The sequence below is a fragment of the Tiliqua scincoides genome, chromosome 4, assembly GCF_035046505.1.
Source record: "Tiliqua scincoides isolate rTilSci1 chromosome 4, rTilSci1.hap2, whole genome shotgun sequence".
NCBI classification, from domain to species: domain Eukaryota; kingdom Metazoa; phylum Chordata; class Lepidosauria; order Squamata; family Scincidae; genus Tiliqua; species Tiliqua scincoides.
In genome coordinates this window covers 13870268-13884216 of record NC_089824.1, presented here as the reverse complement: position 1 = coordinate 13884216, position 13949 = coordinate 13870268, and the positions used below count along the sequence as shown (strand labels likewise).

General features: G+C 42.8%; 1 protein-coding gene across 3 annotated transcripts in view; it reads right to left on the bottom strand.

Moving 5' to 3' along the window:
- The window catches only part of MTSS1 (MTSS I-BAR domain containing 1), a 150075-nt gene that overhangs the window by 112359 nt on the left and 23767 nt on the right, over nucleotides 1-13949 (bottom strand). For all 3 annotated transcript variants that reach the window (XM_066623010.1, XM_066623008.1, XM_066623009.1), the window contains exon 3: nucleotides 11909-11982. In XM_066623010.1, coding sequence (XP_066479107.1) covers nucleotides 11909-11982 — 74 coding nt within the window. The remainder of the gene's footprint in view (nucleotides 1-11908; nucleotides 11983-13949) is intronic.

Below are 13949 nucleotides of genomic sequence, written 5' to 3'. Positions count from 1 at the left end.
GTATTTGAAAAAGAATAATGGCAGGGAAAAAAGGCAGGTCTGTACTAGAATGGCATTAGGGGCTAATATTAGGGGTACAATTTATGGAAATGGGCTGCCAACAGGTACACAAGTGAAAAAATATTGGAAACCACTGATTTAGCTGATCTACTGGAGCACATACTATACCAACTTAAAACTTCCATCTTTTTCCCTGCCCCTCCAAGCTCCCAATGCATATCAGCAAATGAAATAAACTAGAACAGATATTGATTAGCGGCTACTGATAACTAGTTGATAATGTGCGCCTTTGGCAATTGTTGCTAGCCGGTGCATCAGATTCACAAAAAGAAAACCCTCTCTTATGTTGTGGTTATTCCATCACTGTTGCCATGGCACCGGCTACCTGGCTCTGAACATCAAAAACTTACATTGAGACAAGGCTGGAAAAGGATTCCCAAGTAAAGGTCCCCTGATTTCTGCTCAAGAAAACCCCTAACTAAAAAGATTTCACTGTAAAGGATTGAATTTTTTTCCCCATCTGTTAGAGTAGAGAGGAAAAAGCCACTTGAAACAGATAATCGTTCTATACTTTTAGCCCTCCTTTGAACTACATTTTTGTTCCTTAATGATTCATTTTATGAAACCAAGAAATTGGCTTTTAAGAAGCTTGTACTAAATGGGCAATGCGGGCAGCTCCAGAAAATAATTTTCAAATATTCGCTTGGATGAAGGTTCTAGCCCTGAGCTTTGGGGTTTGCACTACAAAAGGCATACCTAACACAACTGCAAGACAATGGAGAAAGTGAGGGGGCGGTAGAAGTAGCAGCAATTTTTAACTGTTTACTGCACAATCCTATTCCCCCTCTGATCTGGCACAAGCCCCTTGTGCCAGTTTGTGACTATCATGAATGTGCCATAAAGCACATTTGTGATGATTTGAAAGGAGGAGAGGTCAGCGCATGGATGTACACTGGCCTCACGGGGCATGTGTGGGGCCTGAACATGGTGAGCATGTGCTGTCCTGGGCAGGCCAGCAAAGGGAGTGAGGGAGGGTGGCAGGAGGGTGGAACAGGAGTGGGGAAGGGCATTTCTGGGCAGGGGGGGCAGATCGGGCCCCAGAAGGGGTTGGGACCAGCTGCAGCAGCGCAGTCCAGATCTTGGCCTGAGCAGCCTTATACAGGCTGCTCCAATCTGCACCGTGAAGTATCAGGCGCAGATCTGAGAAGCCCCAAAGGGATGTTTGGAGCATTTCTCAGGGTAAGGGGAATAAAATCCCCTTACTCCAATTTGTGCCCCAGCCCCTACCTACCTCGTGCTGGATACAGCACACTCCTGTGATTTCAGTGGCTGGGAAGTGCACAATTAGCTATGGTCACAAAATCTACGACTCCTCACACTCAAGGAAAAAAAAAACCTGAAACATAGGTTTTTTTCTTGAATAGAAAATCATATGCCTTTCAGGAAAGGACAAAACTTCCTCTATTACACAATGGTCCATTGTCAGGACTGAGACAAAACTTACCTCTTTCCATCTGACTCCAACCATCCGACAGTAAACAAGAAACATCCAAGACTGTCTGAGGACATCTGAAACAACGGCTTAAGAAGTCAGGAAAAAGGGTGCACCCAGGATTTCACAGGCCCAGAGGTGATAGAGAATTTGGGTAGTTTCAAACCATTTTTGTTAAGACAGACAAGCAGACAAATCCATCAATATTATTCCATTCCCATTGTGACCCTGAGTTTATTTAACTGCATCCTTGTTGCTTTTCACAAATATATCCTCTCTAAAAGAAAAATCTGCATTCAACAACAAGAAGCAGAAAAACCAATGTGCAGCGCACACAGCGTATTTTACAAGATGAAGACAGCCATGTTGGTTGCCATAGCGATTATTTTATCTAACAAATTGGAAATGCCCCCACAGCAAAGACCATCGCAGCAGCACTAATTGCGACCCTATTAACTCCCAGCTAGCTTTAGAGTCCTGATCTTAAGGAAAAAGAACACATGAATGAATGAGAGACAGTGTTGTGCTGCTAATATTTCTGCTAGCTCCCTCCCACACAAAATTAAGCTTAATGTAAATATCTAAAGCATCTTTTAGCCAAGCACAAACCAAAAAAAAAAACCCTACCAAAACACAGGTTACTGAATGCAATTCCTTGGTTTTATTTATGAACTGCAGACTGGAAGAAAATGCAGGAAGCTGAGTTTTATTTTTCAAGCTTTTCTTCACACCCAGACCTCAAATCATAAAGGTCACAGAGGAATCACCACAAGCAGCTGTAACACAACATGAAAAATGCAGGGCAGGGACAAGCCACACAAGGCTCTAGGTTATATGCTCCTTACACCCTTAGAATACAACAAGAACTGTTAACACCATCTCTAGATAACTAAAATATTCCAGTTGTTAGTAAAGACCCAATAACACAGCCACACAGAAATACAGGAGCCATTTCACTGGTGTGAAATTTCCCCCCCTCTGAAAACACATGGTGCAGAATTTATAATCTGGAACCCCAGTCCTATGCCTGTCTACTCAGAAGCAAGTCCCACTGCATTCAATGAGGCTTAGTCCTAGGAAAGTGTGCATAGGATTGCAGCCTAGGGTTGCCTATCAGTGACATCATCATCACCCAGGGAAGAAACCGTAATCACCAGTGACATCATCATCATCCAGTTACTGAAAAGGAAGGCAACCCTCAGCCCAGGGAATCAGTCCAACCCCAGGAAATTCTCACAGGTCCACAGCATAGTCCGCAAATCCTTTCATTAATGGACCTTAGCTGTTTGTTCATGCACAAACCGATTTCCCCCAATACATGAAAAACCCGTCACCCCTCTCCCCCTACTTAAGAGGTTTCCCTCGACATCTCGGTTGCCCACCATTCTTTGTCTTGTCACCTTGCCTATAGACCACCCAAGATGCAAAGTTAAGTAGTTCTGACAATGTCTTCTGTTGCAACGCACACTACAGAGAGGGGTATTATGGAATCACCTGCATGAACATGAGACAAACATCCACATGACTGCTGCCAAAAACAGCAGATACAAGTCCTGTTTGCCTTTCATAATACTTATTACAATTTTACCTGTATCCTGATATTAAACATAGCCCCACCCTTCCACTAGCAGCCTCCAATGACACAGGGGTGAGGAAATATGAAATATTTCATCAGAGTATAAATAAATTGTATTACAAGTTATTGTGGGCAGTTACAGCTACAATTTTTATTAATAGATATGTTTTTATCCCAATGTATGTGTTTTGACCCTCAAACATGCAGCGCACAATTACCAGTGCTTTGGCTATTGCTCATTTCAAAATATAATCCCCATAAAAAATTAGTTGCCACCCAGGGCAACATAGATTTACAGTTGCACGTAGGAAAGAGCAGATCATCATCTGATAGGAACAAAATCCCACTGACTCATCTGCAGAATCTGATTGTCCACACAGCCATTGTGTTTTGTGATTCATTGTGTTTTATGAATCATTCACTGTATGATTAAGATCCACCCCAATTCCACATCAATCAGCAGTAAGCATTAAAGAAAAATTAAGACACTTCAAAAGAGAGCGGAAGAAAAGAATCAGAACACCCAAAGAAAGTGTTGACTGATTTCTTAAAACAATTGTACTTAAAAAAAAAAAAATCAATTGTTTGCTCCAGAGTAAGGACACAGCTTTTGAATAACCTCTCTGTAAATCTCCTAAATTCAAACTCCTGAAAAGGCACAAAGTAGAAGAGACAAAGCTATTTAATACACTCCTCAAGCTTCCCTATGAATATTTAATACAGCAAGTCTAAAGAATATAAACTTTTTCTCAGAAGCTCCAAAACAATGAGTCAACAACTTCTCCCTCTCCTTTCCCTCACTTTTGCACATTTGCCAGCATTTTAAAATTCAGTGCCTCTTGTAGGAGTGCACCTCACAACCTGTGAAAGCAATGGAGAATCAGTGTGCATGCATAAGAAATTTTATGAGCGGTGCAACTACTAAAATCTTGTAGGTAGTGTTGGCCTTGGTTCACCTCTACTCTGTAACCATGTCCATTCAGCACCACCCCAACTTCAACCTGTGGTGTTTCTTTAATGAAGGAACGCAAAATACTACACAAGGGGACCTCTACGCACATATAAAATTATGCGTGGTAAGAAAGCAGTGGCAAGCATGTACTAACCCCCACTGGATGACTAGTAAGGGACATCCAATTGAACTAGTAGGTTAGCAATTTTCAACCACTGTGCCAAGGCATATTAGAGTGCCACGAATAGTCTGCAGGTGTGCCACAGGAGCTTGGGGGAGGGTCATTTATTTGTAAGGCCACTGGGGGATGTGAGCCTCCCACCGACAGCATGGTGTGCCTTGCCAATTGTCCAAAAACCAATGGTGTGCCTTGATAATGTTAGCGCCTTGTCAGTGTGCCATGAGATGAAAGAGACTGAAAAATTGCTGCAATAGGCAGAGTAGATTCAGGACAGATAAAAGGCAATACCTTTTCACACAAAGCAAAGTTAATGTGCAATTGCTACAAACTGTTCTTGGTGGCCATTAGCAGAGATGTCTTGAAAAATGGCAAGACAAAGTCATGGTGGCTAGATCTATCAATGGCTATCAGCCAAAACAATCAGTTGCAGTAGCCCACTAAATACTAGTTGCTAGGGAGCAACAGCAGGTGAGAGACTGATCTTATGCTCTGCTTACAGGCCTCCTGGAGGCATCTAGTTGGCGAATATGGGAAACATGATGCTCAACTAGATGAATCTTTGCTCTGAAACAAAAAGGTTTCTCTTACATACAAAGTACCTTCTCTTACTGAAGAATTGTAATTTGTTCCCTACACACTGAACATCAACAAGCAGGTAAACCTTCCAGGGGAGGAGGCAAGCCTTTTTTAATCATTGTGCCGTGGCACACTGGTGTTGTCTGCAGGTGTGCCACAGGGGTTTGGAGGAGGATCATTTGTTAGTAGGGCCGCTGGGGGATGCCAGCTCCTGCTGTCAACGCAGTGTGCCTTGAGATGAAAGGCTGAAAACTGCTCCCTTTTTAGAGTTTAAACATTTTTCAAATCTCCCTAGGCAACTTTCTAAGAACAGTGTCCAGTTTTTAAACAAAACAGAACTTGCTGTGCTATTGCCGCTGTTTTGTTATCTCCTTTTTAAAAAAAATTGCATGTATTGTATCTTGTGATTAATAGTTTTGTATACTACCCTGGCAACAACAATAATGGTATACACAACTTGAAAGGAACCACATCTTGTCATATACCACCATCGACCTCAATGTTGGTACATGGGGCATCCTAATATTTGCCACCATATAAAACTTCAGAATGCTCCAGCAGATATTTCACATGCGCAAGATTAAACAAAAGATGCATCCTCAGATGAGGGAGATTTTAAATTTTGCCTTCCATCAAAACCCATTTGCTGGAATCCTTTCAGTCCTTAGTAGCCTCATCTGCATTTACACAGGCAGGTTGGTGGTTCCAACTCATACAATTCCCCCAAACCACCACCTGTGTAGGAGCTATTCTCTTAAGCAAAACATATTTCAAATATTTATTGGTCTCTCCTTTGCAGCACAAATATTTAGCTGATCCCTGTTGATTTTCAGTTTAATGTTTCCACAGTCCAGGGTGTGCCTAATTTTTCTTCTTTTAAAGGAGGAATCTTGTAAATAGAGATGAGAGAACAAAAGAGATAGGCGAGCATTTATGTGTCAAAATAGCACATTCAACACACTCTTGACTTCATAGAACTGTAGCCATCCCCCCAATGCATGCACGAAGCCTGGACTCCGGCTCCTGATTTTGCCTCGAGGTTGACTCCTGAAGCCTTTTCCATAACTGGATATAGCCACAAGGCAGTGGAAGTTTAGGATCAGAGTTTTCCTTCTCTCAGATGAGCTACCTTCCCAGGCTAACGAATTCCACCTACCCGGAGGCTGTTTAGTCGCCTCTCAGGACAAGTACAATCGAACTGAGGGCCTATTCTTATCGCCCAGCCCCCAGGGGAATGCATGCACATACAGTTTGAAAAAGAATTTTAACATGCTTCTTTTTCCTTGAAGGTAATCACTGTTTCCTGTTAGAGAGAAATGGAAACAGAGGAGAGAATTTAAGATTGCTGGTTGAACAGGAGAATTCTGGTGATACAGCAGGGGTAGCCACATAGCCAAACATTGCTCCCAGCTGTTCACAGAACCCCAAGGAACCTAAACAACTAGAGCACTTGGATACTGGGCAGGTGCAAGATGCAGCAGGCTGAACTTGTAAGCAGCGTACACAGATACCACATACATTTAAGTAATTTTTGACCCAGGATACAAAACTGGAGTTAGAATTCAAAAGCATCTGAATTCTTCCTTATCCAGCTATTTTCAACCACTGTGCTGTAGCACACTGGTGTGCCACAAATGGTCCCCAAGTGTGTCATGGGAATTTGGGAGAGGGTCATTTATTAGTAGGGCCACTGGGGAATGTGAGCCCCCCATTGCCAGCACAGTGTGCTTTGTCAACTGTCAAAAAACTGAAGGTGGGCCTTGACCATTTTAATGCCTTGTCAGTGTGCCATGAGATGAAAAAGATGGAAAATCACTGTCCTTAACAAAATGCTCACAGTGATAGCGTCTGCTAATTCTGCCAGTTTTTGCTTTCTAGTCTTGCTAAGATACGCTCTTTCATATCTATTCCTGCTGCATACATTCCAGTTTCCATTCTGCTCTCTCTACATTCTTCATCAGGTTCATTCCATCCACTACCAGATTGATCAATCTTACCACACACTGCTGTGCCTCTCTATGCATGCCTGCCCACCAGCCACCCTCTTTCTATCACACATTCAGAGAGCCTTTGTTCTTATATTCAAATTATTCTCATGGGCTGTGGATGTCAGGGGGCAGGATCAGTGGGCACAGTCCCATTTTGTTCCTTCACACATGGCCCAGGAGGTGGTGGGGAAATGGGTGCACCACCCAACGGCTCCAGCCTTATACAGCCACAAACTCGCATGTGATGCAATTATGAGCAATTACAATTGCATTACATGTGAGGGCCCACACACAGCAGCAATTCCAGTTTTAACATGGTCAGGCCATGATTAAACTGGAAAACTGTACCAGAGAAATACAATATATTCAAACAAAGGCATATCTACTTCCTTATACAGTAAATATCCTTTCCATCTGCAAGGGCTGAGAAACAAACACCTCTTTATTTATCCAAGCTATTTGCATGATATTTCATACAGAACTAGATTGAAAGAAAGACGCAATAAATTCTATTAATCAAGGAAATTGTTTATCCTGGATCCAGAAAGTGGTGCTGGGCACACAGCTCTGTCCTTCTGGCTTTATCATACTGTGTGTATGAAAGGAGTGGCAGAGCACAAAACACTGCTAAAACCAGCTTTGCATTTAGAGATGCTACCTTTTTAATAATGCAAGACATGTACATGGAAGTATTATAAACAAAGTGACTCTCTTCCTGCATAGCAAGTGCTGATAAAAGCAAGTTGATGAGTAGTAGCTCACGAGGGCTATTGCTGACTGACAGGGATAAAATGCTTCCCTAAGCTGAAAAGACCATGCCCTAAAATAGAATGCAACTTCCAGTAAAACAATATGCTATTGCAAGAGAGGATTCAGCTCTACAACACTTTAACCATTCTATTTCCCATTAGGCTTAAGAGGAGGGGGGGAAATTCTCTTCCTTTCTTTTCTGCATTATTAACATGAGTCAGCATTTTTGCCTAAAGCTGACAAAGAAACAAGATGCTTCCATACAGTTTTATATATATTCTTCCATACATACATTCACACCTATGAACACCACACACAAATATATCCAACTATACGTTCTGCTATTCAAAGAGCTGGTTAACAGGGGCTTTGGAGGGGTGGGTCAAAGAACACAAGGCTGCCACTCATACATTTGGGCCATACCACAACTGCTCTTAGAGCAGCTCCATCTCCTTGGTGCCTCACAAATACTTTCAGTAAGATGTGGGGCTATCAAGCAAGGGAGAAAACAACATTTTCACTGTTGTGGCGGTTCCTGCTTAAATCGCAATATCTCTAACAGGAGTATATTTGTTTTACTGGTTGCTGCCATCAAAAGTTAAGCCTGTGGCACCTTACAGTATTTCACACATGAAAGAATCCCCCCAGGAAGAGATATCTCTGTAGTGATGCATATGCTGCAGCAGCAGACCTGGAGCGGATCACTAAGTACCCAAATAGAATTCAGTCACATTTCTAGACAGAAGTAACTCTTGGTAAGAATTATCACTACATGTGAAGCAGTCAGATGAACATATGAAGTTGCCTTAAACACAGGGTCAGACCACTGGTCCTACTAGTGCAATACTGCCTACTCTGACTAGCAGAAGCTCTCCAGCAGTAGTCATTCCCATCATAGGCTGGTCCTGGTTCTTTTAAATATTCCTTTATCCATTCAATTTATATCCAGTCCTTCTCCCCAAAGGCACTCTGGGTTGCTATGTCAGTCTTTGAGAGCAAGAGATACATGTGTGCAGGAAGGTGAGGGTATTTTGTGAAAGGGCATCCAAACATCCAATTCTTCCACATGCAGGTACATGTCCAGAAAGTGCTACATATATATGGATAAGCTGTATCATAAGCATTGTTAAAATGAACATATCGTCTTCATCAACACTACAAAAAGAATAATTGGCTCAAGCATTAGAGTAGAATCAACTCTAATACTTTCTATTACTGTCCTATTTTGGCTGCATATTAGCTGGAATGCAAGAACAAGTCACTGTGCCAAGACTTCAATATCAGCTCCAAAAAAAAACTGTAGGCATTCCCCAGTATTCACAGGGCATATGTTTGTTGCCCACCCCCCAACCCCCGCGGATACTGGAAACCATGGATAAGGGGGAACCCTATCTCCACTGCTTCACCACACCCCATTATCCTCGTATATGTTCATTGTAGTCGTACAAAATGTTTCTTGCTTTAAACAAACAAGCAGGCACACAGGCACACAGTAACAGCCTCTTGCAATTACTGTGTGTCCTTTGCTTTAACAGACAAGCAGGCAGGCAGACTAAACGGAAAAGTGAATGTTAGGAGAAAGAAGGAAGTTAACATTCATTGTCCCTCCTTGCCTGCCTGCTAAAACAAGAGACATACAGCAATTTGCAAGAGGTTGCGTGCCTGCTTGTCTGGTTAAAACAAGACATATTTTGCACAACTGCACTGAACGTAAACAAGGGTAATGGGTGTGGGGAACCATGGATCCGTACATACTGGGAGACAGCTGAATATTTATTTTGTGAAGACCTGACAAACTAAAAAGGAGTAGCAAACCTTTCCCACTCCTCCCAAGTTCAGGTGACTACTTCTAGAGCACAAAGATGCTGCTTTGCAGAAACCAATACTTCCTAGAGGAAAATGAATAAAAAGTTTTGAGTGCCTGCCTATTTTTTTAAAATAAAAACTGTTAGTAGTTTTTATTTTAAAGAAGGCATGCCTAGACTCTTGTCAGGGGGAGGAGAGAACAGGCGATGCCTGCCAAAACATTTTAAAGGATTCCTTTTGAGGAAAGATTTTACAAGATAAAGCATGAGAGGGGGTAACATAGTTGGAAGCCACAGACTCTGGAATTCACACACTGAATTAGTTGAGGTTAATCTGGAACAAAAATATTAAGCGTCCAATATTCCAAATAAGTAAAGATCAAAACGCATCAGGCCATAAAGTCTCATGGAAAGTTCAACCCCATGGAAGTGGCTGCAGCTCATAACAGACAATACTGACTAACTAAATGAATAGTGTAATTTAGCATAAGGCAGTCTCAGATCAACACTCACCAATGGCAGGTGCTGACACTGGTGGCTCACAGCCCAATCCTATGCATGTCTACTCAGAAGTAGGTTCCATTAGAGTCAATGGGGCTTACTCCCAGGAAAGTGTGGATAGGATTGGGCTGTCAGACTTCCTAACCACAGAGGGCTTTCCAATTTTCCAACCAACAGAGAATTTAAGGATTCTCTTGCAAAGAAGGCCTATGGCCAGAGTTGGCAGGTTATCCCAAACTAGTAAGTGGGCTTCAGCTTTCCCATGCCTCTGCAAATCCCCTCTCAACTCAATCTCTCTCTCTCTCTCTCTCCATTCGCCTTTGCCTCCCAGCCCCTCCCCCTTTGTCTTTTCCAGTTATCCTCATTCTTCTGGGCCATTCTCTGTTCTAACGCTCCTATCTTGCCTTCATGCTTTCCTCTGTCCACCACCTTCTCAGCCCCTTTGCCTTCTTCTTTCAAAGACCATTCTACACCTCCCTCAAGCTTTTTGTATAGTCCATCCCTCTGGCTTTAGAGCAGATCTGTCCATTACTGCCAAATGCATCACCAAAACAAAAAATATCACTGCATGTGGCACACTCTCCTGAGCCATATCATGACCCAAGCAATGTCATCTCTAGTCCTATCCACTCTGCCTCAAAGCCCATCTGTATCCTACTCCTTGAAGTAGTGAGGACATATCACTCTACAAGGGACTTGTCAAGGGGACACTAAAAAAGCAGCAAGTTACACAAAAAACTTCTTCCATGTGCCAGAAAACTGCACTGAATTAAGAATTCATTTGTAGCACTTCCCATATCATTCCAAATAGGGACTTATGCCCAAAGAGAAGCAGAATCAAATAAGTCATAATCAAATAGAGAGGGGAAAAGCCAAATGCAACATGGTAAAGAAACATCCCTCCAGAACAAAAAGTTGCAGCAGAGGTTCCAATCTCATATGAAACAACTGCAAACTTGGCAGAGAAGACACTTGGAATGCTGTAGCCTATGCCTTCACTACCAAGATACAGATCATAAGAACATAACAAGAGCCCCCACTGGATCAGGCCAAAGGCCCATCTAGTCCAGCTTTCTGTTTCTCACAGTGGCCCACCAAATGCCTCAGGGAGTACACAAGACAACCAGAGACCTGCATCCTGGCGCCCTCTCCTACATCTGGCATTCTGGGGTAATCTACTTCAGACTACAAAATCAGAAGGCTGCACATACACATCATGGTTTGTAACCCATGATGGACTTTTCTTCCAGAAATTTGTCCAATCCCCTCTTAAAGGCATCTAGGCCAGATGCTATCACCACATCCTGTGGCAAGGAGTTCCACTGACTAACTACCCACTGGATAAAGAAATATTCTCTTTTGTCTGTCCTAACTCTCCTAACATTTAATTTTAGTGTATGTCCCCTAGTTCCATTTTTATCGGATTAGAGGAAGTGACATCAGATTATGGAGTTCTGCCTGCCAAAGCACCAGACTTGCAAGTATCTGCATGCCTGGGGGGACTAAATAATTGCCTGCAAGCAATTGGAAAAGTTTTATAAATTGGGAATGAGTTTAACATTAACAACCCTCCTTCAGGTTGTTAATGTGCCACAAAATGAAACTAGGGTAAGCTAGGAAATAAATTGCCCACTATAACCTTCAGAGAAGTTATTTGTAAAGGTGCAGCACATGCCTGCATTCTGCTGTTGTAAAATACTCCCAACATATTTCAGTACATTTTTAAACCCTTTTTTGTTTAAATACATTGTTGTTTAAATACCGTGTTTAGGTATACTTAAAGCAATACACTGCTCAGATGGTAAATGAAGCCAAATGCCCTTTGTTTATGCCAACCAAACTTCAATGACAAGTTTTTGGCTTTGAGAGATTTTCCAAGCCATCTATTTTTTGTTCACATAGCAGATTCACACTTTCAGAAGGGGGCCGATGCCACAGATGTCTAACGGATTTTCACATTGGCAGAAGTGGAAAGATATCCTTAATTTTAAATGGCGGTGAAAGAAGAGAAAGACAGCTCGCTACTACCAACTGTAAACCACACGCACTACATTTGGCTGAGCTAAATACTGAGCGCGTCTGCTTACCCCGTGTGTTGGTCGCCATGTCAGCCACTTTCTGAAAGGCATCCAAGAAGGCAGCTGCTGCTACTACTGTCGTCCTAAAATACAGACAGATAATCGTGTTAGAAATAGCTAGTCACAGCCTGTTTGGGTCACTACACAACAAGGGAAAATACTTAAGGAAATAAAAAGCGGCTAGAAGGAAAAAAGATATAGCAAAAAACCCATTACATTCCTCTCAACCTCATCTGCGCCCTAATCCTCTTCGTATGCCACAAACTGGCCACACTTCTGTTGCTGCTCAGGAAGTGGACCACAACCAGAAAGGACAGGTGATATCTCCAAAGCAGGGGTGTCCAAAGTTTTTGGCAGGAGGGCCACATCATCTCTCTGACACTATGTCAGGGGCCGAGGGAAAAAAGAATTAATTTACATTTAAAATTTGAATAAATTTACATAAGTTTACATAAATGAATATATTAAACATGAACTTATATGAATGAATGAAGGTCTTGCAATAGTTCAAGGTCTATAAAAGGCACAAAGCCAGGCCAGCCTTTCCTTTGCTGTTGCTACTGCATCACAGACGTGAAACAGCAAGCAGTGGAGGGAGCCTTTATCCCACAGCTCACGCAAGAGGTCAAACAGTCGCCCTCACGCTGAGAGCAGTTGCGTCGGGCCAGTGTGGGCTCCAACAAATCTCTGGAGGGCCAGATGCTCATTGGAGACTAGGGACTGCCTCAGGGCCACTTTGAGAGGCCTCAAGGGCCACAAGTGGCCCCAGGGCCGGGGTTTGGGCACCCCTGCTCCAAAGGATGCAGACAGGAAATTAAAAATAATGTTTTGCTGATCTATTGTAAAAGAACAGCATCAAGATCTCTTCACATTACACTTCTTTAAAAGCACTTTAAAGGGTGTTGTGCAATACATCAATCTAAAAATACGAATGTGAACAAAGAGCAAGCAAGCCAGTTTGCTGTAATAGTAAACTAGGAATAGGGAGACCTGAGTTTGGAATCACTGGAAGTTCTGTGGATGACTGAATTGTCCATCACTCTCTCCCTCTTAGCATAACTTCACAACAACCTTGTTAAAAAAAATATGGCGCAGAATTAAGTATGCCATCCTGAGCTTCTTGGAGGAAAGGATGGATAAAAGTAAATTAATACTGTAAACACTTAAACTGTACAGGGTTGGCTATGGCTCCCCATCAAGAGCACACTCAGTGGAAAACTCAAGTTTGCTGTTAGTAATGTGCGAATCATCCTTCGGTAGAGCAGAAGGGAAGGGGAAAAGAGGAATCTTGAACAAGCCAAGTTAGAAATGTGTGCAGCTACTGAATTTAAGAAGTATTTCTATGTAACACAAGTAAACCACATTTTTATTACGACTGAATATTTTCCCCATGTACACATCCTCTCTCTCAACTTTCAACAGCAAATGGCTGCTGAAAAATAAAACTCACTGCATGTTCAGAACCAGAATCGAAGAGAGAAGGTTGAACTACAACGTCCTGACTTGACTTATTTATTTATTGGAGGGGGGAGCTTTCAAACACTCAGAGCCCAATCCTAAACTGAAGATCCACCTGCGCAGTGGTCCCTGCATTGGCAGAGAGTGTCACAAACATGGTGTAAGTATGTCGCAACATCCAGAGAGTAAGCAGCACCAGCAGGGAAGCCTGTGCCAACCTGCCAGTGCTGTATCCACCACTAGAGGTAAGTCGCTAGAAGTAAGTATGCTGCCAAGTGGCATAGGGAGGGTTGTGGGAAGGTGTTCTGGAGGTGGGAAAGGGAAAAATGGGGGTAGGACAGGCCCAGGTGGAGACAGGAATGGTGGAGCCGGTGTCCGCCATATCCTAACCCCCTACCCAGGCTTTGCAGCACTGTAGTAGAGTAGCCAGAGGGGGTATAGCACGGTACATATGGCAGGTGCCGCAACACACCATGGAAGTGGTCCCTCCCCCTCACTGTGGGAGCCATTCAGGGCAGTGACAGCAACATGCAGCAACATACTGAGTTGCCACCAAGGGCATACTCAATAGAAAACTCAAGTTTGCTGTTAT